This window comes from Mizuhopecten yessoensis, unplaced genomic scaffold, assembly GCF_002113885.1.
Source record: "Mizuhopecten yessoensis strain PY_sf001 unplaced genomic scaffold, ASM211388v2 scaffold3621, whole genome shotgun sequence".
NCBI classification, from domain to species: domain Eukaryota; kingdom Metazoa; phylum Mollusca; class Bivalvia; order Pectinida; family Pectinidae; genus Mizuhopecten; species Mizuhopecten yessoensis.
Genome location: NW_018405136.1, coordinates 957,148 through 982,465, shown reverse-complemented (window position 1 = coordinate 982,465; position 25,318 = coordinate 957,148). Strand labels below are relative to the sequence as shown.

The following is a 25,318-nucleotide window of genomic DNA, read 5'->3' as shown; positions in this document are numbered from 1 at the left end:
GCCTTTACAGAGAACATGCCTTTCAGGTCAAAGAAAGAACTCTTCCTTGCCAATGCCGAAAACAAACAAAACTTCCTAAACATGTTGAGCGAAAAACTAGAACTTAGTGGATGCCGGACAGTTCACGCGATAGGCGATGCCGATGTATTAATCGTGCAAACAGCTGTGGAGAGCGCCCGTGACATCGCTACAGTGTTGATAGGTGAGGACACGGATCTTCTTGTGTTGTTGCTGTTCCATTCTGATCTAGACGCCAATGACATTTTCTTCCAATCTGTACAATCAGGAACTAAGAAAATGAAGATATGGGACATCAACAAAACGAAGAAAATCCTTGGACCCAGCACGTGTGCCCTCATGCCATTTGTACATGCCATTACAGGATGTGACACCACGTCTCGAATCTTTGGCATCGGAAAAGGAGCCCCATTGAAAAAGGTGCAAGGTGACTCTTACTTCCAAGAACTGGCTGGTGTGTTTTGTAGGAAGGCGTCGCACGAGGACGTTGTAGCAGCAGGGGAAAAAGTAATTGTAGCACTATACAACGGCGAGCACACCGACGGACTGGACACACTTCGGTACAAGAAATTCTCCAACAAAGTCATGTTGAGCACAACTTGTGTACAGGTGCATACATTGCCACCGACAACTGCTGCTGCTGCTAATCACAGCAAACGAGTCTATCTGCAGGTACAGCAGTGGATACGACCAGCCGAGCATTTGTCACCGTGTGAATGGGGATGGTATATCGCCAATGATAGACTGCTTCCTATGAGGACCCACCTACCACCAGCACCGGAACTGCTTTTAAAAGTTATCCGGTGCAATTGTAAAACAAACTGCGACTCAAAGCGATGCAGCTGTAGAAAGCATGGATTGGAATGTACCCCATGTTGTGGTGAATGCAAGGGTGTCAGTTGTTCGAACGGCCAAATCCTTATTGTGGAAAGTGACTTGAAAGACGAATCGTGATAACAAACTCGTCTGAGCTAGTAGATAATGTGTCGTGTCATAAACTTTGTGAACTACGAACAGACTAATACATGTATGCTGGATGACGTTTTCTAATAATACCGTAACAACATAACGTTTTAGTTGTCCCACTCGTCAAAGCGATGCAGATGTATATGTTTAGGAATGAGCAACATGTTGTGGCAAATGGTCGTCAGGTTTTCTATAAGTCGATCATACCATGAAGACACTTGCAATAATAAAACACATAAAACACATATAAGACGTTGATAGATGGATAGCTTTTCCAAAAATGATATATAACACTACATTATGTTAACAGATATCAGACAACCGGGGCGATCTCTATGGAAATTCAAAATTTACCCTGTCTGAAAATATTTGCATTGAAAATAACCAAACCTAATTTGTAAGACATCGATTGTCCATGTCTTTTATTAGATTAGTACATATGATTAACCCGTTGTTGTTGCAACAAAAAACATGTGTGCAATGTACATATTTGAAATTATTGAGAAAATATCGAAATATTTTTCATTTTTTGGGGTAAATTTTAGGGGGTATGGGTGTTTTGTGTCATTTTAACAAGATTTATAATTGGTAAAACATCTTAAACTTACATTCAAAATAACAATATAGGTCTAAGCTTTCCATAAATACTACTATAACAACTCATCATGTCTTAAACGTAACTCTGTCGTATACAAAATGTTTATGAACATGGACAATGAAATGGCACAAAAAGTGGGGCATAGTGTTTAGTAAGACGTAATTTTCAAGACTTTGCCCTATTTAGATTTTTCTAGACTTTTGATATGTTATCTTCTGTATAAATAAGTGCAAGAAAAACACAAAATAAACTTTGTTGGAATTATGTATGGGTTGAGCCCTTTTTTTTGTCGTAGGCTGACTGGTCTATATCTAAAATGGAGAGGGACAACTAAGGGACCTCTGTTTTCTTTTGATGGTTGTAGTCCCATTTCCCAATCTTTCTACATCTCCAAACTTCAGCAGGCTCTGACATTTAGTGGATTAAGTACAGATCAATATAACCGCACAGTTCCAGAATTGGTGCAGCAACCACAGCTTTTCAGTGTAACATACCAGAGGACCATATTCGGCTTATGGGTCGCTGGAATTCTGATGCAGTCAAACGTTATTTTAGAGTCCCAGTTTTTGATGGCATTGACCTTTAGGTTTAAGGAATCAAGGTCCTTTGGTTAACCCCCTGGTTATATTAAACTACATGTAGCAGGTGCACAGGGCTGTCTGAGGCGGCTTGTGTTACATGCTGGTTCTTCCGGGACATGGTTCGATTGTTGGTTAAGAGCTTTTACCCATTAGCTCTGAAATATTTTTCACAACTTATGTTTACTGATTTACGCAACATGTTGTGCTTAAAACTATAATTTTTATTAAGAACTTTTTGTTATTGTTTTATATCCATTTGTAGTAACGTTTATTCTCACAGGGATATATGACTGTCTGAGGCGGCTCATGTCTCGTGTGCATGTATGTACAGTGATGTATAATAAGTATGCATAATTTGATTGAGTTATTGTATACATGTACATGTCCTAGCTATAGTTAGTCAATTAAAAATGTAGAATATTGGCTGCTTGCATAAATTTTAATGATGAATGATTTTTCGCCTGTAAATGTGATGTATTTTCAATGGTGTCATGTTAAAGGTTACTATACCTCACTCATATACCTGACAGGATATACTAGCAGACTGACTGTCTGAGGCAGCAGGAAGCTTTCATGATATTCTTTTTGTAAAAGATTTTATTTTGTAAAGGCTGCACATTAAGTCTATCTCTGGATGGGAGCACTTGCTCATAACAAAGTTAACATGGTGTTAAGCTTGTTATTTGCAACTTTGTGGCGTGTTAATGTCTAGTTGTCCCCATCTTTTTTGCCAATGCCATGTATAACTTTACACATTTTGGTGGATGTACAATGACAGTACACCATATTCTGGCATATCAATAAATGCTCATTTTCGACTTATATTAGTCTTTGTGTTATTAATTGCAAAAAAACATAGCAGAGTGTTAGTACATATAAAAAGATGATGGCATAATACAACACAACAGTACACGAATGTCCACAAAACGACATTAAAAGATCCATTGTGGATAAATTGAAAAGAAAACTTTGGGTGGTCGGATGGCGCAGTGAATAGCGCACTTGTCTTTCACCAAGGCGGCCGAGATTCGATTTCCCGATCGGACGTGAAAACACAAAGGGTCACCTGCCCGACCTAGTGGGTTTTCTCCGATGACTCCGGTTTTCTCCGAGTACTCCGGTTTTCTCCAACATTAAGACCCACTGTGCGCTACTGTAACATCCGGGCCAACAAGAGTGATTAATATAAGTTAAAAGAACTTGTTCCATAATTATTGTAAAAAAAATTAAGTCACATTTCAATTGCAAACAAGATAGAAACAACTGTACTTTATGACAACAACATGGCTTTATATCTAACTGTGCATGCACAATTCCAGTGATAATGCAGTTTGGTTGTAGCAAACTATGAAACCAAAGTAAGAGAACTTAAGTTTAAAAATTAAAATAAGTAACCTTATATCAATATTCAAGTCTTGCATAATACGCTTGCATTTAAATCAGATTACGGTTTAACACTATCACTCATTTAACACCAAATTGGAACAGCGTTGTCAGCACTATGTGATTAACGAATATCAATTAACCAAAGGGGAACATCGAAGAGTCAACAAAACCATGATTGGAAGTGATTTGAAGTGCAACAAGTTCAGGGCGAACAGGACCAGTTGTTTCGGAAGGGTAAGCGTCCTCTGCTTCATCGATGACTCCCGCCATGTAAATCAAAGTCAAATCATAGTATTTTCCCGTCTTCACATCGAAATATCGGTTATTTACAACAAAACCACAAGACACCCTTATGAACGTAATAAAATAAACCACCGATCTTCAAATCACACAAAGAAAACGCATAATTCGCGTACAAGATCCTGATGGCGACCATAAAACTAGTCCATAGTCTTCACCAAACTGCATCTCTAGAAACCCTGATGTTGCAAGTTCGTCCGTCAGCAGTCCCTTCGTATTGCATACTATACCGATATTCTACCATGCTTGTGAAATAAATATGGTATTCAACAGGAATCGATTAAATATCCTCTTTATATCAATTTCGATGAGAAGGACGTATACAACATTGAACTGACATGGTTTCGCCAGTAAAGGGTGAATATTAGACTGAGTAATAACATATGTATTTAAATGGTGTAGTATTACATGTTCAGAATTTTAAGTGTTTTAATGCATGCTCGTTATCAACAAATTTGATGACATTGCTATAATAAAGGAATAACCATTTGAGATATGTTGAAAGAAATACGATGACATAAGTATGGTTCAGTAAAAAACATTTTGTATTAATTGGCAAAGTTCATTTCAGAGCATGATGGTCAGGAGACGGTAAGTTACTAAAATATAACCACAATTTCGCTATCAGCAGAATAAGTAGGTTCGGACGAGATTTGTCTATCAAACATAAATCACAAATTAAATTACCAATAATATCAACCAACCTTTATTTATATAACAGAGCTGACAACAGAGGAAATGTAAACAATCCTACAGTCAGAATAAAATCTGTGTATCTGTGTGTATATAGAAAGAATGATAAGAATTGTGGAGCCAATTTCAAATGTATTTGTATGCAACACAACGTAACAGTTATAATCAATTTACTACAAGCTAGTCCCTTAATTCCTTTTATAAACATTATCGAATCCGGCGTCGCCATTTTAAAAATCGTTTTTTACTCCATACCAAAACCATGAAAAGATATAGTGAAATATATATTTCAAAGTATTTTTTCTGCTGCGTGGCTTTCCAATATTTTCTCTCAAATACCAGAAATGATTACCACGCGTGATTAAAATATTAGCAGTCAATGGATATGAAACAAGAACCGTAGGAGAACAGCATAGCTCGTCTATTAAATCTGTTTTTGCAAATTGAGCTCATTGTAATTGACCCCAAAGTAACCCCTAACCCCCCTCCCCCCTTACACCATAGATTAAAGTAAATTGCTTTAAAATATAGAAATCATGATAATGTTTAATTTGATATGCTGTAAGACTCTATTTTGTTTTCTTTTAATATTTGAACTAAGTTCAAAGTGTTGTAGAGAGCGAAAGTAACCCCTGGATATCGAGGATGCACATCAAGATGAGGAATTGTTTTGATTGGAAGCCACAGACACCCGCGTTATAGACTTTGGAAACCTTCAAAATACAGACAATGGAGGAACTTTATAATATAATATCGCAAATTATTTTCAAAAACTATTGATTATGTAACATCATGGTAATATATTTTAGTATTGAGGTCTGATGATTTCTATTAAATGTGTCTATGTTAGTGCTGCGGTAACGCAATTAGAATGATTTACCTTGATCCGGATGGCCGGGAAATGAGCTTAAAGCTCGTATTGGCCCAATTTAAATATTTTACATCAATTTTTTAAGGTTTTCGCTGCGCTAGCGGTAGATGGTTTTGTTTTTAAAAAAGTCTCTCTGTAGAGTCACATCTCTTAATTCACACATTGAATTTGTTGTCCTTGTCTCTCTCTTTCCAGTCAGTGTTCAGGTTACTCTTAAATATGTTCATAGAGCTCGCTGTAACTGTTGCCTCTAATAAGGAGTTCCACTTATATACTACCCTATTTGAAAAGCGATTTTGACTACTGTTTGATCCAGAGAACACTTTTCCAAGTTTGAGTGAATGTCCACGAGTAATTGAATTCCCTGATATTTTTATATTGTCCAAGCTAACCTCTTCATAGCCGTGCATTATCTTAAATAGTTGGATTACATCGGGTCGATCGCGTCTGTAAAGTAGTGTTGGTAGACCCAGGATCTTCAGGCGGTTTTCGTATGGTGTATCGCGAAGTCCAGTTACCATTTTCGAAGCGCAACGTTGTACATGCTCTATTGCTATAATGTCCTTTTTGTATAAGCGTGACCATATAACACTCACGTACTCTAAATGGGGTCTGACAAAACTCTTATACAGAGGAAGGAATATGACTTTGTCCAAACAAGTAAAGGTGTATTTAATCATGCCTAATGCTTGATTAGCTTTTTTCACTTTAATTGCTATGTGATCGTTGAATTTTAACTCGTGATCAAACAGTACGCCAAGGTCCTTCTCTTGTTTTACACTCTCAAAAGGTGCTCCTGCCATCGAATATTGTGTTTGAACGTTGTTTTTGCCTAAATGCATACATTTGCACTCTCCGGTATTAAATCGTAAAAGCCAAGTGTCTGACCATTCCATTAAGTTGTCTAGATCGTCTTGAATGCTGGCGCTGTCTGAAAGACTAGTTATTGACCTATATAGTTTGGTATCGTCAGCATTTTTTTTACAATATTGGACACAACATCAGGTAGGTCGTTAATATATATTAAAAACAAAGTCGGGCCGAGGACGCTTCCTTGGGGGATACCACTCCTTACAGACTCCCAACTTGACACTGATGGTCCGATACGCACTTGTCGTTTTCGATACGGCAAAAATGATGATATCCAATTTAAAATATGACCTCTTATACCGTAGGCATGTAGTTTGTTAATGAGACGCTGATGGGGTACTGTATCAAAAGCTTTAGCAAAGTCTAAGTAAATACAGTCAATACTGCCACCTTTCTCAAGAATTTCTGACCAATGGTTTACATATACTCTTTTATCATTATGTATTTCCTGTATAAATATAAAGTAACAATGAATATATATTCTATTTATATTTTTAGTATATAATGCATTAAATATAGGATCTTACATGAGTTTCCATTTCATATGAGATTTATGAAACGAGTCTAAGAATGTTTCAATTTAGCGAACCTCTGGCGAGCTAAAATGAAAATTTCGTGACAGATTTATGCCATTTATTCGTGTTAAACGATATTTTTCATGCAAACTGGGAAATGTAAAAAAAGACGCCGTTTTGACTCCAATGCGGAAGTCTGTGAGGTCATGTACCTGTCCTAGGCGTGACAACACAATTGAAACAATTGAAACTTACAACCAATCACAGTGCTGATAGGTCATATTACTACACAAAAATATCACATGGGTTAATACGCAAAGAACCCATGACATGGGCATATTCCCTGGATAACACAGTACATTATGTAATATAACGCAATTGTCTATGTATTAGCTTCTATTCTTATATGTTTATTCCTTGTGGGAGCTTATAACAGCAACAATGAACCGATTGCAGATGCTTGATTGCCCATTTCGCCTTTCCTACGATGTCAATCCCATGCGGCACCTCTGGGATTATAGTTGGACAGAAGAGTGCGAAATCGACGTCAGCAGCCTCAAATGTTTGACTAGTTGAGGGTGGCCTTACAAGAACAAGGGCGGAGGATCCCGATGAGGTCTATGAACCGAGTCATCGCTTCCACGCCACGCCGTTGTCAGGGCTGTGGTCAATGCTAGTGGTTCATCTACGCGATATTGATTCTGTAAACTTGATTTTAATCGTGTAAATTTACAGCATTTACAATACATTCATGATATACTATCAGTGTAATTAAGTAACGTTTCTTTTGGGGCAGTGTAGTTTTCATTTTGGTTCGAGTAGTTCTAGGTCGCTTTACACATTTTGCTTAGTCGGGTACGGTATTTAGGTGCTAGATACGTACACGTCCAGGACTGGAAAATCATATATTATGAGTGAAATTTGGAATAACACATTTTCGTGTGGAAAAATGTCCATTAATGTTAATGGGAAATTGCATGTTTGATATATATATATATATTTTATTTAAAGTAGGAAACATTCCACCTTTCCTTAGTTAGCATTAGTATGGTAGTCTGATGGTATGCAATTTTATACCTAATCCCTCTTCCCTGGCTAGCTAGTTTGGAGTTTAAAAGAAGATGTATTGGCGAAAACGTCAGAAATCATCTTCACATGGTGAAATGCTCATAAATAGAGAGGCTCAAAGGTGTGGTAACAAAATTATGAATTTAATTATTTCGTTAACCTTGTGTCCTATATTATACAATTATGGACTTTTGTGTTGGTGAATATGATGTGATATGAACATGAAAGAGTGATATTGACTGAGGCGAAGCCGAGGTCAGTATCACTCTTTCAGGTTCATATCACATCATATTCACCAGCACAAAAATCCATAACTGTTTTATTATATGCTTCAACAATGAAATAAAATGAAACAAAATTAAAGGTTCTGATTTTTGTACGCGAGCCTCCGTGTAAAATTTAGCCAGGTTTGAATACAACAATTCATCATTGTAGCTTTCGAAGGCATCGTCTTTATCCTCGAATAGTTTTGGTAATTTTCTGATGTAACAGAGGAGAAACGTTCGCCAACAGCCATCTTCTAATGTCGTCTGACAGATCGCGTTCCGGTCTAACTGCGCATGCGCTACAACAGGTTCCGGGGTATTTCCATATATGCTATATTTAGAAAACGATATTCACCGGATAACCAGTCTACATGAGTTTTTGAGGACTAGTCACGTGTATAGGATCCGACCAATGTGATTGCGAGAAATGTTCATGCATATGATAATACCTATTATGAACGGGATAAAAAATGCAATGGTTTATATATGGATTGAATGGCGTTTTTTAAATTTTCATGCCGGTATGAATGCACATCGGTTACATCCATATTGTATGAAGCCCGCTATTTGATTTACGTTCATACCGGCATAAAAAACCCCATTTTTTGTTGTTTTTTTACATTTTTACTATAGAAGGATAGTTTCATCTTATTTATTTGTTCTTAAATTATAATTTATTTACTGCGTTTTGTAAATGCGTCGTCCTTTACACGACATTGGCGGAGCAGCCCTATTTAAATAAAATTGGCGTCAATAATTAACCGTAGTCATTTGAGCGTTTGACATATGGGCATTCTCCATGTAATCCGAAGCGATTGGGAGGAATCCGGAGCACCCAGAGAAAACACAGGTGGTCGGGCACGCGATTCCTTACATGTACCTTTTCACGTGCGATCGAGAAAACGAACTCCGCCCGTCTTAGCGTAATTCGATTTCGCTGTCCACTTGGCCACCCGACTGATGTCAATTCGTGATTTCAGTATTTAGCGTGCAACCCCCTACCCCCTCAAAATAATGCTTTTCCCAATGGAGGAAATACCAGTCACTCGTTCTGTATTGTATGCTGTTCATGTTCAAGGGTTTTCAGTTAACATTCAACATCAGCGTTAAAAGTAAAAGAAAACCGGGCGCTACCAATCATCAGCAAATCTTGTATCCGTATTAAATTACAAAATGTTTTTTTGTTCATATAAAATATTCTTATTAAAAACTCCTGTTTTATTGGTATGGACAAAATTACATAATGATTAATCAGATTGACTCCCACAATAATCTGTTAGGTGAAGGACGTTGGTTCATATTCTTCCCTTTGCTGTGACCTATGGTAATCTTGCCCCAAAAGTCACTTCAAACTCTTCTCGAAACTTCAGCTAAATGTATATATTTTCACATAAACATATTCCAACACTTAAAATGTGGTCTTTAGTGTTAACGAATAGATACGCACAGTACATTAACAGTGTATCACGTTTACGAATCTGAATTATAATTCGAGTGTCGGTGGAGTTAGATTGTCATAGTGGGGCAGAGATGGGTAAGTTACTGCAAACGTAAACCTACAGAGATGTATGATAGATTATATAATGAAAATCTCATTTTTTTTTTCATTTCTTCGTTTTAAAATGTGTGTATGGGAATGGGGGGGGGGGGAGGGTATAGTCTAAGAGAAGATTATCATAGGACAAGCTTTACGCTCTGACAAGATTAGACTAACCTTCAGTTTATGTGATTATTTTCTGGACTTAAGCAAGTCTCATAATGTAGAATTGCAAAGGTGATATATTGACAGGAAAACATGGGGTGGGAATGTTCCAGTCTACACTAATATTGACTCAAGGCGTCATTAAGATGTTCCTGAATATATATTTCATTTATGTAGTAATAAATATAAGAACATTAAGAATACAACAGTCAAAACATATACAAACTAGAAATTTGTTTTTTTGAATAAAAACATGTCTCCCCTTATTAGCCAAGGGCCATATATATGTATATAGTGGGGCAAGATACCTAATCTCAGTGCACTGCACACCTTCTGTGGGTGATGCAGGTTTGTCTCAGGTTTATTCAAGATATCTTTAACGGTTGAGAAGGTATGCCGTGGACAAACTTTGATATAAAAAAATGGCCATAATTCTATATATAGTGTGGCACAAGACCTGATTTTAGTGCGAGAGATGACGCCTTCCGAAGATACATAAATATGGTAAGTTTGGTCAACGTAAGTGAAATAGATTGGAACTTATGCTCCGGACAATTTTTGATATTAAAAATAAACAAAGGCGATAACTCTGTATATAGTTGGGGACGAGACCTAATTCCAGTGCACTGCACCCCTTCTGTTGGTGATGCAGGTTTATCTTACGTTTGATCAATATACCTTTCACGGTTTAGGAGGAATGCCGTGAACAAACTTCGATATAAAAAATAAACAAAAGCCATATATAGTTGGGAATGATACCTAATTCCAATGCACTGCACACCTTCTGTGGGTGATGCAGGTATACTCCAAGTTTGATCAAGATATCTTTAACGGTTTAAAATGTACGGGCCAGACAAGAAATTCTGAAAATGTTGCACTTTTCACCCCGAGGAAAAAATACCTAAAGAAAACGTCGCAGAATGCATATACAAAATTGGATGCAAAACTGCGACGCATCGTATATTGGAGAGACTGGAAGGCGTTTTGGGGTCCGCCTTGGTGAACACCGGAAAGATACAGAAACCCAAGAAGGTAGCCAATTCACCAGATCAGAAAGGAAGCAGTCGGAGTCCCAGATGCATCAACCGGCAATCACAGACCATGCCACACAGAAAAAGCATGTGATTGACTGGAATAACTCAAAAGTTTTAGACAGAGAGAGCAATCTGTTCAAGGGGCATATAAAGGAAGCCATCTGGATACGCCGCAGTGCGCCAGTTCTAAATCGAGACGAGGGCTCAAAGACTCTTGCACATCTATGACCAAGTATTAAACAAAGCGTAGCTGAATCGAGTCATTTCGGTACAGATATAACTATTGTACATACGCTTACAGCATAGCCGAAATCGACATAGATTTGGTGGACAGTTCGTACATATTTTGCACCTTTGTGTGCATACGCTTCACTGGTCATTTGTCTGATGAAGGTGACAGTGTACATATCGTACTAGTCATCGAAACGCCACATAGAAAATTGTATTGGTTTTGTAAAAAAGAACTTTTCATAATGTTGCACTTGTTTGACCTTTGAACTTGAGGTGAAGGGCACAGTGACCTAATCCAGTGCACAGCGCACCTCCTGTGGGTGATGCAGGCGTACCTTAAATTTCCTCAAGATATCTTTAACGGTTTGAAATGTATGGCCCGGACAAGTTGCAATTAAAAGAAGTAAAAGAAGAACCAGAAGAAGAACCAGTTCTAATACAATATGTCTCCCTTCATTCGAAGGGGAGGCATAATAACAACACTGCGTCAGTTCGGTGATCCGGGTGCGGTTTGGGAGCGGTCCGTGTAGACTAAAGACGATCGCAGCGCCGCTTGTCGTCATAGTGAGAAAACCTCTCGTGTTTTATATACTGGCTTGCCAGTTTACGAGTTAGCTATTTCTGAATAAAAAGTAAGTTTCGAATTTCTGTTTTACTAAAATGACGAAAACATCAAATCAACCGATATAATTTATTGATTATTGATAGCATGAAATGAACAAACAATATATCTATAAAAGCATGGAAAAACTACACTTATCAACAAAGGAAATAATAAAAATATACATAGAATATTATCCCAAACCAGCAGTAACTAACTATATTATAAATAATTATGGCGGTGATCCTCTTCCATAGATTACAATAGTGTTTTACATACATGGCGACCAAATATACCTATACCACTGATAGAAGAATTATGGAATATAAACAATAGAGAGTTCATTAAACCAAAAACACATTATCTAGATAAACAAGATTTCTGTCCATGTTTCTTGTCTTGACTCATACTAACATACTTATCCCACCTTCACGTAGGTAGGATATGCGAGCCCACACAAATCCAGGGGTTAAGCTCACTTACACTCTGTGCACCCCTGGTATATGTCATAGCACAATTGAAAGCTCAGTGTGCACCATCTTGTGAATGAGACAAGAAGTCTAGTTTTATCCTTTGATGAACATCAAAAGAATCTCGCGGTCGCATAACGTTTTAATGTACTGTCTTTGAAGTCGGGCGTCACTCCTCTTTTATCTCCAAAGGACAGGTATCAGCCTATCAGTTGTTCAGTGTTTTACATGAGATCAATAATATAGCTATATTCGTGTCTTAAAAGTTGCTATGACATATTCCAGGGGTGCAGAAAGGGAAGGTAAGCATAACCCCTGGAGTATCGAGGATGGTATGTAAGAAATGCGTGCTACATATAAATATATGTTGATGCGTCTAACTGACAATAACAACAAGTTATTTGATAAGCTTGAAATGAATACTGAACCAATGGTATGATGTATTTTTTTTTTTACATTTTCAAACAAATTTCTTTAGTGTATGTGTACATTTTCTAGGAGTTTTGCTTTGTGTTGCACACATACTGTCGACGTCGTGTATTTCTAATTCCCGAGTAAGAGGTTGCAGAAAAGGACAGCCTATTATTATGTAGGTTTCGGGGATATGGAAAGTCTACCACTGGGTGCAGAATTCGAGGTCGCAGCAAAACATCAGTTGAGACTCAAAATCTACACCTCTCGGCATACTTTCTTCCCCTATATCACTTGTTAATTTAGGTACTCTGAAATATAATTATACTTGGCATATACAGTATTTTTCTACACATTTTACGATTCACTTTTCCTGTTTTATCACGGGGATAACTATTTTGGGGTTAGTGTCAATTTGTTAGCGAACATTACCTAATTCAGAAGAAAACAAGTGACTTACATTATAAATAGATATATTGACGTATAGTGCATATGTTAATCATTTATGATATGTAACGTCCCCTTTCTTTATGACAACCTCTGTTACTATAATATACGGTTCGTGATCAGAGTGAGCGTACGCATATGCCCGAACTCTGTCAAAGAATTGGTCAAGGATGTTCTGTTTATCTTCCTCAGTTCGGGAAGAGGACAATCCTCCCAGTATCACGTGGTGCATCCATGAACTAACCGAGTCAACTATTCCGCGGGAATATTCTCGTTTTTCCGTCTCGTCTGTAATGTAGCAAAAATATATAACATAACCTGTACATATTTTGTTTATCTTATTGTTTCATAGTTATGTTTGTTAATCGACAGTAACGCCCTCTTAAGAACTCTATGATAAATTACCTGGATAGATTCTCCATGGTGACCAATAATTAGCTAGGGATTTCTACCGGAGACCGGAATCAATTTACGCAGAACATTATCGACAGATTTGCGTTTTATTTATTCACTTTATCACGGTTTCACTTCCGGTTCTTTTGTTGTGTTTACGATTTTTGTAACTCGGTTATGATTTCATCCCATTTCCTTTTTGATATTCAAAGCATCGAACTATTCTACTTACAGTTATTTAATGCACCAAACATGTTTCACCTTTATCAACTATATCAAACGTCGGATGATGCAGAAAATGTTTCATGGTCTTCAACGAAACCAACTCCAGTCCGAGTGATTCTACTTCTGGTAGTGCACTAGTGAAAGGTTCTTTTAGATCAGATGCCTTTCTCAGATAGTGACCATTGAAGTTGATTGCAAGATATTCCTCCTGTCAATATAAATTATGAGTTATATTATTGTACAATAGATGATACAAATTTAGTGTATTACATTAGACTGAGAAAAAGTATTTGGTCACCTGCTCGACCACGTGGGTTTTCTCCGGTTACTCCGGTTTCCTCCTAAATTTCAGACCACGTGCGCTAACATCCAGGCCAACAAGAGTGATTAATATAAGCTGAAATAACTTGTTTCATACTTGATGTAAAATAAGGAAAGGCTGTATTATATCACATTAAGGTGAGATTGAACCAAACTCTCTTTCACCTCCAACACGTAGGTAAAAAAATCTTGGATGAATAAGTAGTGAATGTTACATTACACCTACCTTTTTTGATCGAACTCGTATATTGGGTCCAACAAAATCATGAACAAATTTCTTAAATATACGTTTCTCTTAATTATATAGAGCTATTTTATAAGTTATTAGAAAACAACAATTCAAAACAATATATGTGAAATGGGATAATAACTTCATATTTCATCCCCTTAACCTCGAATCAGCTCCTAGTCCATTTACTTGTACGCAACACATTCAGAATAAAATACGTTGACAACAAATACGAAATCATTCACACATTCGAGCTAGGGTAATGCTTTGATTTGAGGTGAAATAATTTGCACGGCCCTAGTAAAATTAGCCTGATATGATTTCAGAGTAGGTTTGCAGTTGGTCAGTTTTTATGCAAAGAACAAATCATATATCTAACCGTGATTCTTCTACCCTGTCATAAAACCAGTAGATAAACAATGTATATCGAGAGCATTAACCATGAGTTTGAAGATAAAATAGTTAACGCATACCTGTGTTATCACGCCTTCTCTTGCCATATCAGTCACAAAACTACCAAGATGATGCATTCCCTTGTCTAACTGTGAAATAACATTATTGTCTTCATCCGACGTTACGTTGATTGTGATGAAAACACCTCCTGAAATACAAACCTGTTGTTAATTTGATAACGATATTTAATGCATTGAATGGCTTTTAGATAAAATATATGAAAGTTATTTTCATAGAAGATTAAAATGAATATCTGCTCTCGTGTAGTAGAAGTTGTTGATTACACGTTAGAATCCAAAATATTGACATGGATTACCAAGTGTTATTATACTTACTGGAATGCAAGTCCGCAGTATAATCTTGATCTGATTTACCGTGATACCAGGAGGTGGCTTAACAATTTGAGGTTTTTAAAGTAAAACCAATTTTCATGATGTAATACTTACCATAACTTTAGTACGCATATACAATACCTACACCCATCTTTGTAGCCCACAAACAAAAGATTCAAATATCCCTACCTCCCTACCGTGACGTAACCCATATCTCGACGACAGAGCCACGGAGTGATCTCCTTTCCTCAAACCCCTTTTATGGAGCCTAAAGGCAGCCGGGATGAGGAGGCAAGGGGAGGAATACAGGGTGGGACTCCATAAAGTGATGGTAAGTATTACATCATGAACATTGGTTTTACTTCAAAAACCTCAATTTCATTTCAGTAATAATTACCATAACTTTAGTATGCGAATTCGTCTTACCGTAGTGGAGGCTTCGAATCCAGGCAGACCAGGCTGACGGAACAAACTCGAGACATGCTCAAGGTAGGGAAAAGGTTCAAGGAACCCCCCTAATAAAGCCCCGAAAGTAATTAAAAAATGGAAAACCTCCCCGTGAAACGAGCAGGTGTACCACCGTGGTGCCTGATAGCATACTATTTAAAATCACTGAATTACTGTGGAGGAACAGACACAGACTGCAACCACCACAGGTCCAAGGAAATACAATCCATCAGAATGAGAAGCCAAGGACCGGAGATAAAAATCCTTGAAGGTAGTCTGTCCGCGCTAGAAAGCCGCGGACATGACCTCCTGAAAGGGGGACCCATTGAGGAGGGCCCATGACGCAGCAAGGGCCCTGATCTCATAAGATCTCACCTTATATACAACACCCGAACCTGATCATCCGAGAGGTCGTAACCGTACTTGATGACCTGACAGATCCATCTAGACACTGACTGAGAGGAGATATCCTGCTGACCCTGCTTAATGGGCAAAAACAGACTAGATCGAGGACCCTGCCCCCCTGGTTTTATCGAGGTAAAACCTAAGTGCCCGACAGGGACAGAGAACCCTATCCCGTTCCTCAGACCCAACGAATGCAGTCAAAGACGGAATCTTAATCGGATTGGGCGAGAAGCCAGGAACCTGATTCTTGGCCATAATTCCTGGACCACCGGGGCAAGAGGGGTGAGAGAAAAAGACATGAATCTCACTCCTACTTCGACCTGAGGCCAGGGCAATAAGGAATACCACCTTGTAGGTAACAAACTTCAAGGAGGAAGACGCTAAAGGCTCATAAGGTGCCCGCATCAGCGATTCGAGCACCAGTGGCAAATTCCACTGCGGAGCCAACTGCCGGACCCTAGGCCTGTCCAACCCAAACCCCCTAATCAAGGCAGAAAGAGAGGAGGACGAGCCTACCTCCGGCCTACCATGAATATAGAGAACACTAGCAATGGTCGTGCAATAACCAGCGATAGTGCCAGGGGCAAGATTGCGGTCCCTAAACAGCCAAAGAAGGAAGCCCGCAATCACCTGGACAGTAGCCGTGATCGGATCATCCTTCCTGCCGACACACCAATCACAGTAAATCTTCCATCATGACTGGAAGACGGCAGATGAGGAAGACCTAATTGATCAAGCGATGCGATCTGACACGTCCCTAGAAAAGCCTGCTTGAGCGAGGCCTCCTGAGATAGCTTCCACGCGTGAAGGTGGAGGATCTCCGGACGAGAGTGCATCGTCCTGGACCGAGGTTGGCGAAGGAGGTTCGCTCTGAGAGGAAGAACCAGGGGTCGAGATAATCTCACAACCCTGTCATGGATGCATCCGTGTACAGGGTCATAGTGGGAACCGGCTTGGACAAAGGAACCCCTCGGAGAACATTGTCCTGATGATTCCACCAGCGTGCGTACTCCTTGACCGACTGGTTCAGAGGAAGCCAGGCTTCCCATTCCCTTGAAGAAGGGACCCAGTTGGCAAGGAGAAACTTCTGGAGAGGCCTGATGTGAAGTCGCCCTAAGGGGACCACATCGGCCAGGGCGTTGAGATATCCCAGAAAACTGAGAAACCAACATACCTGGACTTGAGACATCCCGACATAGGAACCTCCTCGACCGCGCCCTTTGTAAGCATGGTCCTTACTTCCTCCTGGATGGCCAGAGCCTTTTCCGGATCCCCCCGTGGAGGTAAAAAGATTGGCTCTGACGCTAAGGGCGGATCCCGTACTAGCAGAATGTCCAACCCCTCCTTAATCACAGACAAGGCACATGTGTCTTCCGTAATTTCCTTCCACTCTGGAAGTAACTTCCAAACTTCCAAACTCGTCATCTGACACAACCAAGGAGGGAAGAAGAGAGTCAGGAACCCCTCTTCTTACCTCCAGGAGGGTTCTTACCCTTCTTACCCTTCCATTTGTTGCCCTTGAAGGGCGAAGACTGCGAAGCCGAAGGTTTAGCCTTCTTCTTAAGAGGCGCTATACCCTAAGCCAGGGAAAAACGGAGGCCGGAAACCGGCCCCCTGTCCAGCAAACCCAACGCCTGGGGGGAAACCCCCCAGGAAGAATGAAACTCAGGACCGGACCTAATAGGACCGGGTCCGGGTAACTGACCGGGAGGGTAAGCCTGACCAGCATTGGTGCCGGGATTAGTGAGCTGCACGTCACTAATCCCGGTAGACACAGCAAATCCCGAAAGAAAGTCTGTAGTCACACCAGGACCTGAACCCTAAAGAACCGGCCCGGCACCAAGACTGTCCCCAACGACAGCACCACCTGGAATGCCGGGATCACTGAGAGAGACAGTGACCGGCGGCCTGTAGTCCCTACCCGAAGGCAAGCGCGAAAGCTTACGGGCGTTCCCGGCCAATACGACCCTGGGCTGTTACAAGCAAGGGTGGGGCTGCCCCTCCCCTACTCCTGGGAGTTCCCTGACAGGAAGGGCCACCCCCTGCTCACGAGAGAGACTCGCCGAAGCGAGACCCCCGAGACAGGAACAGAGACAGTACCACCAGACCCCAGAGAGCTGGTGGCACGACCCCTCCCTCTCTGCTTCCCTCACTTACCGGAAGAAACAGACGAATCTCTCTTACAGTAAGTTGAGGGTAGCTTTGGAACAATGAAGTCCTTGTCCTGAGATTTAGTCTGTGAACAAAGTTCACAAGGCGAAATCTCACTGCAAGGACGACACCTGGGACAAGCATCATGAGGGTCCCGTTCCACAAAGAAATGGGAACACCCATGAGCTCTACCTCGTCGCTGTCCCGACCGAGACATACCCTCCAAAGCGAAAGTAACCAAAAAATTTACAAGCAGATAAACAAGGGAAGACATAATAAAATACGATAGTAAAAAGTACGCAACGTAGAAAGAATTTCACCCGATATATAAATCAGAAAACGGTTAAATTAAATAACGTTCGCCGAAACAAACAACCGTCACTGAAATAAACAGAGGTCGAAAATTAAACCACAATAATGGCGGACCGCGTGGCACACCACCGGCACACGTGGAGTAAAATAACCGGCCGTAAAAGGCACAAAAATAATGTTCAACAATAATTTATTGTATTAACAAGGGCAGATGGGTATAAGGCACTCAAACTGCGCAATAAATTGAGTTGACACTCGAACCAAACCGACACGGTAGGGAGGTAGGGATATTTGAATATTTTGTTTGTGGGCTACAAAGATGGGTGTAGGTATTGTATATGCATACTTAAGTTATGGTAATTATTACTGAAATGAAATGTGATTATGCAACGTCTTCATATGCAAGGGTAAAGCTCGTAATATCACATATATATTTTGCAACAGTGGTTATTCTCATTACAGAATCAAAACTCAACTACGCTCATTAAGCATCAAATCTTGCAAATCTTCGGTCTCTGAGTAATGGTTCAATGAAAGTTTAAAAGTGATCGCCGGTATTCGTTTGAAATGATTTGTTGCCTCCATCATTAAATTGTTAAATAAGTGCGAAGAAGGTGATGTTGGATTCTTGTTGTTCATCCTATTGCGCTATCGTACCTTTAAAACAATTAAACTTCTATTATGTATTGTTTTTCTAGTTCTTTTATGGTTGTCATAATATCACTTTGTAAATTCAACTTAGAACTACAGTATAATATCAACACTTAAATCGAAAAACAAGTATAGTACCAGGTTTAAGTTCCCGTCCTCTTGAAATAATAAAATCCCTCCAATCAGCTCTGGCTTGTTCTTTCATTAAACGTTGTTCGTTGTCATCTGCTTCACCCATGAACACACCGTGTTTGATTTGGCACACACTGAAACAAAAATCATTTATACATTTATATTTTTTAGTTTCCGTATATTGAAATTCTTCAAAATATTATGCATGGTTAAGGCCTTTTTTGGCAACAAATTTAATCAAAATTCACAACGTTTCTTTGATTAAATAGCATTGTTATCTTAAATGTGATAGCTCTATTTTTCTCAATCTCTGTTCCCATGTATGGCAGAATAGATATTTCACATGTTGCTATAAAAAATGTTTTAACAATCTTTCATTGTTCTTGCTTTCTCAGTCTACAGCTTAAACTGTACCGATGAATATATTCGTCTGAGGTTTCAATCACGTTCAAGTCTCGTTTTGATCTCATGTAAGTATTTTTTTTTATAATATTTAACAACTTATGATCAATTTTAATAGCAAACATGCAAGCTTGACCTTTTTGTCATTAGATTGATCACTTAGATCAACATTGTGTCGCCAATTTTAATTGTAGAAAGTTCATGTTAGCTTTACAATTATATAATGTTCAATATGATGATAATAATATGCAACAATCTGGAAAAAAATAACAGTTTTGGGTATTTTTCACATATATAGTGTAACTGAAGCACTCTTGATTTAAACCCGAAATGGTGAGCAATAACACAAATAATAACGGGACAAAAAGGAAGTACAAGGACCTCCCATTTGTATGGCTGTTTTAGAAAGAGAATCTATATTTGTTTGATCCGTTAAATATTTAAAATGGTCAAAACCGAAACATTCACCTCAAATCACATGCAAATTAAATTGATATCTTTGACCCATCTGCAATACATATATATTTTATACTATAGGTTTCATAGGTAATAACGACTGTGTGATCCAATATTGGCACTGGATCCGAACAAACAAGTGATAGTTGGATACGTATAACTTAAATAGATATATGGGCAAAGAAGTAATAACCACAGTGCAGAGAAAGACATTTGTCAAATTTTCAGGGCGATCTGCCCCTTTATCAAGCAGTCACCATTAAACAATAATACAATACAAAATACATGAAAAGAAGTTACTTATATAAAATATGTTTTTGTAATTGCATATACTCTCGGTTAGATTGAAACCGAAAGCTTATTATAGTAAATAATTCATATTGAATACGTAAAATCAAGTGGATTTAAACTAGAATCTGATCGAATGTTATGATTTTTCCACAACTTTTATGTTGTGATATGTACATTTTCATGTCCCTGTCTTGATAAATGGCATGGTGTGGTTTCGTTAAGTATTGTTTAACGTCCTTTCAACAGCTATGGTAATTTAGGACGGTCTCCCCTGTGTGCAAGATGCGTGCGTGTAGTGCATGCGTGCGTGTTTTTGGAGGCTGCGATATGTTCGTGTTTGTCTACTTGTGATAGCGCGGAACTGATGCCGACTTTATAGTGCTACCTCATTGAAACATACTGACGAAGACACACAGCAGGACACCTGCGGTCACATTATACTGACAACGGGCGAAACTGTCGTCTTGTCCCACTCCTAAACTGCTGAGCGTTAAGCAGGAGTAGAAACTACTATTTTTACAGAAGCCGGTATGTTTCGGCCAGGGGACAGAACCCAAAGCCTTCCTCACAGGGGCGACCGCTCAACTAAAGGCAAAAAGTGAGGCATTGTCAAGGGATACATTAGGAAGAAGTCAGTTGTTTAAAAAAAGGGAAAAGATAATAACCTAAACTAAGTCGCCTCTTACGATCATGCAATGGGGGCAGCAGTCGTGCTGTTATCACCTTACTATGTCTGACATACGAACTCTGATTTTTTTTACCTCTAGTCTGAAGAGTTACATAAGGGGACATCATCATGATAATATGTTAGTAAGGTTACACAATTCTATCATTACAGCAGGTACAATTAGTACGCCCTACCTGCAGGGACTGATAAAGGGGCAGATCACCCTGAAAAATTGACAATTTTCGTTGTCTGCACTGTCGTTATTTCTTCTTTGCCCATATATTTTATTCTATATATATATGTATATCTGGAATTTGTTTTACCATTATAAGTATTATTTCATTAGTTTATTTCATAGCTAAAATAATACGTCACATAATATGTAAATTGATACTTACATTTTTGACAAGTAATGTGCAGCTATAGCAGATATCGACAGATCTATCGAGTTCTCAGGGAGACACTGTTCATACATATTTCTAGGCACAAGTACTCGATAAACGTTACCCGAAGTCCTAGGTCCAGAGTCATTTGCATCCCCTTAATAACACAGAAATAGCATAAACTTAAAAGTAAAATATTGTCAAAACAAACATATAGATGTAACACATCTAAAACTTTTTTAAACTCTGGCATTTGCAGTTTTTTGGCTTGCACATGAAAAATGCCAAAATCGGTATTCTTCGAAAATATTTATATACAAGATACATCCAATTTTTTGAGCAATGCTTCTCACATTAAACATACTGAAATACAATTCATTGTTTATCCCGGGTTATTACCGTGTTATATTCATCTAAAAAAAATAAAAATATGATGCAATCAAAGTTACAAAGGATATTTAGTTGGGGTTAAAATAGCGATATGAAGAGATAATAATAAGAATTAAAGCATAGAAATAAGTTCTTTATGTCAATAAATGATATTTTCAACGTTTACAACCTTCGATAACTTTGCTTAGAAGATTGAAGTCGTTCATCGGTTGATCGTTGTAGTACACAACAATGGGTTGACTCTTCCCCAGATCTGTTTGTATTACATCTGTAAGAAAACTACATGTATTTGTATAGAGGTCTTTTTATCTCCGCAGATTTTACTCGAGAAGAAATTCAGTTATTATTCTGTTTAATTAAAACTAGTTGTGTTGTACGAGGTATATTACAACACCAATGTATGCATATTCAGGAACATACTAGATACTGTACATATGTTTATCAAGTTTAGTCATTATAATAAAAACAAGCATAACAAAAACGTCCTGATTATGCAACACCGTCAAACTTTGAGACTGATTTCGTTTGTCGGTAGGTTGATATGTAAGTACACTACGATGAGCTAATCATTCACCAGGATTTAGTTTTCTCTGTTGATCATAAGGTCTTATTATTATACAAACCGATCATTTCATTGATAAGTGGAAGTGAAGCTCGTCCATCCGCTGTTCCAAAATCTGCTATTTGCACCGGTTGCTCTGCCTGGTATACTGACTTGGAATTCAGTTGTCCTCCTATATATATATATATATATATATATATGTCATACTGTTATCTAGTCATTCAGAAAAGCATTGTTTCTCGCACATCTTTTCTTCATCAAATTCGACATATTATGATATTCAGCTACTCGCTCGCATATTCCGTCTTTGCGTATTGCAGAGTTATCTTCTCTTGAGAACAGGTATTGATTGTTACGTCATTGGTTTGTGTGAGAAAATTACGTCGTTTTCTCAAAAATTGATGACGTTATTCTCACAAACAAATGACATAACAATCAATACCTGCTCTCAAGAGAAGATAACTCTGCGGACAGACAGACAGACAGACAGACAAAGCGGGAAAGCGGGGGATAACTATTGTACATCCGCTTACAACGTAGCCGAATCGACATCGATTTTGTGGACAACTCGTACACATTTTAACCTTCGTGTGCATACTCTGCAATGGTCCTTTGTCTGATAAAGGTGACAGTGTACATAATTTATCGTACCAGTCACCAAAAACGTCACATATGAAATCTTTTTGGTTGTGTAAAAATATTTTTTCATAAAGCTTTAAGATATATTTCTGTTTTTCATTGGAGCAAAAGAATATGAAGACACCTCTTACAACATGTGTAAGTGTAACATAATCACTTCATTGAAATACCTGCAATTTCTGCTAATAATCACACAATATACTACTGGTATGATATATACTATATAATATTATACAATCATGAGCCTATGTGCTGGTGATTATGATGTGATATGAACCTGAAAAGTGATACTGACCGAGGAGTAGCCTTGTTTTTATATGCCTCAGCAATAAGATTTTGTATAGTTAACATTTACTTGAACGAGCTTCCATGTAAAATTTAGAGAGGGTTGAATCAAACAGTACGGTTTTCGGAGACATCGTTAAGATTATTTTCCTTAAGATTAGCACGGAGGATATGCACTGCGTGTTCGGTGTCCTTTTTGTTTTACCAGCATCTTTATCTCCGAGTAGTTTGGACATTTTCAAATGTAACGGAGGCGAAGAGTTCGCCATCCGCCATCTTCTGTTTTCGTCTGACATATCGCGTTCTTGTCTAACTGTGAATGTGCTACGACAAGTTCCGGGGAATTTCCATATAGACTATATTTAGAAATTGATATTCACCGGATAACCAGTCTACATGAGCATTTGAGGACTGGTCACGTGTATAGGTTCCGGCCAATGTGATTGCGAGAAATTTTCAAGCATATATAATAAACGCTGATTTATACATTCGGTACCGCTCATAATACATACAGTTAACATAATTACATTTTTTTTAATCAACCACATTCTTAGTTTAACAGTAGTATCTCTATCTCGAAAATATTATTTTAAATGTTAGTTTATTAATTTATACAACATATTAATTTAGACACAACTGTTACATAAAGGGGAATTTCTTTAACATATTTACGCTTTTACAATGACATTCAACAATGCGCCCATTTAGAACCTAGAACATTTTGCTTTTGAACCACCCAAGGATGCCCTTTTAATCGAAGATAAATATGTGAAAAAAAATCTTTTGTTGTAGTAATAACCAAAAATCACTTTTTTGCAGCCCCTCACTCAATAAAAGTTGTTCTTGTTATTGTCTTTTTAAATGTAGTTATTTGATCTTACTAAGACATTCCAAAACAGTCTTCCGACAAAGATTGACAGCATGACCGTGAACACAATACATATCGTCAGCAATTCCGTTCAGTTGGTCCTTGATCTTCATCGTTGGGTAATATCTGGAAACAAAAGATATAAGAACAATTAAAGCTGCACTAAGACACAGATAGACGTCGATAACAACTTTAACATGGAAAAAAACCCATCAAAGCTGTTATAACCAAACAGCATTTATAAATCGTTATCAGTAGAATGAGGATATCGGTAAAGCAAAAACACTTGATTTTGCATTGTCACAATAGCAAAAAATATTTCAAACAAAATGAGATCCCTGACAAAGGCCACATTGTGCCTGAAATCCTACAAATACAAAGTAGAAAGGAAATCTATTTCTTTGATTTCGGAATAGGAAGAAAATAGAACATGTTTTATGTGATCCGATAAGTTATCATCAGTTATGAACAAAATTCAATTAATAGAGTGGCAGAGTTTATAAGCCGTATTTTGTCATAATTTCTGTTTATTTTGGAACACCTCGCAAAGAGTTACGAGTGCTTGTAGCTTCTAGTAACGAACACACCGACGTCATAACCTGTAACTGGACACATGTGTATACCTAAACATAACAGATTCAGCAGCAACTAAGCTGATATCACACTCAGGTATCCACAACTACAATATCTGCAGAAAAATATTTTAGAAAAATGTCCCTTGTCATTTTCCCTCGGTGTAGCTGTATATTTTTGCGGCTGATATAGGCCAGTTCGATCTGTACCGTATTGTATGTCATCTATTAGACCACTGAACTGCAAAATTACATTCAGTCTTAAAATGTCATACTACGTACACATATAGATGGAGGTAAGGTGATTTCCTTTGTTTTATCGCATGGAGTAAAGAACAAACGAAACCATGATGTACGCCCGGTTGCAATAAAAGAGTTTCTTTTAATACACCAGAGATCTTCGCTTCTGAACAATGCTACATAAAAGAAGACCGCAGAGGTCGACTGGTGAGTGATAAATCTATCGACCTCATTTTATCATATTACTTTATAAACAGTTGTTTTTTTAATACCGTAATTGCAAATAGAAATACGACCGAGGTCACGTGTAGATAATATGCACCGCTGATTAGTTTTTAGACTAGAACATTAAAACAAGAGGTCCATTGGACCTGTATCGCTCATCATTACAACTGAATGCATAGGTACATCTTTAAATGAAATTTCCTCAAAATCAGACAAGATCTATGTTCTAACCCAACTGGGACAATAATATATGACTTTC

General features: G+C 38.2%; 1 protein-coding gene across 1 annotated transcript; it reads right to left on the bottom strand.

Annotated features, from left to right (window-relative positions):
* Window positions 1–11,817: 11,817 nt before the first annotated feature.
* On the bottom strand, window positions 11,818–21,370 carry LOC110447818 (probable S-adenosylmethionine-dependent methyltransferase At5g38780). Its single transcript, XM_021493758.1, has 5 exons — window positions 21,294–21,370; window positions 19,086–19,213; window positions 14,670–14,797; window positions 13,683–13,854; window positions 11,818–13,316 (listed from the first exon to the last, which is right to left on the bottom strand). The coding sequence occupies exons 1-5, from the start codon at window positions 21,368–21,370 to the stop codon at window positions 13,081–13,083; spliced, it is 741 nt and encodes a 246-aa protein (XP_021349433.1). The 3' UTR covers window positions 11,818–13,080.
* Window positions 21,371–25,318: the final 3,948 nt, after the last annotated feature.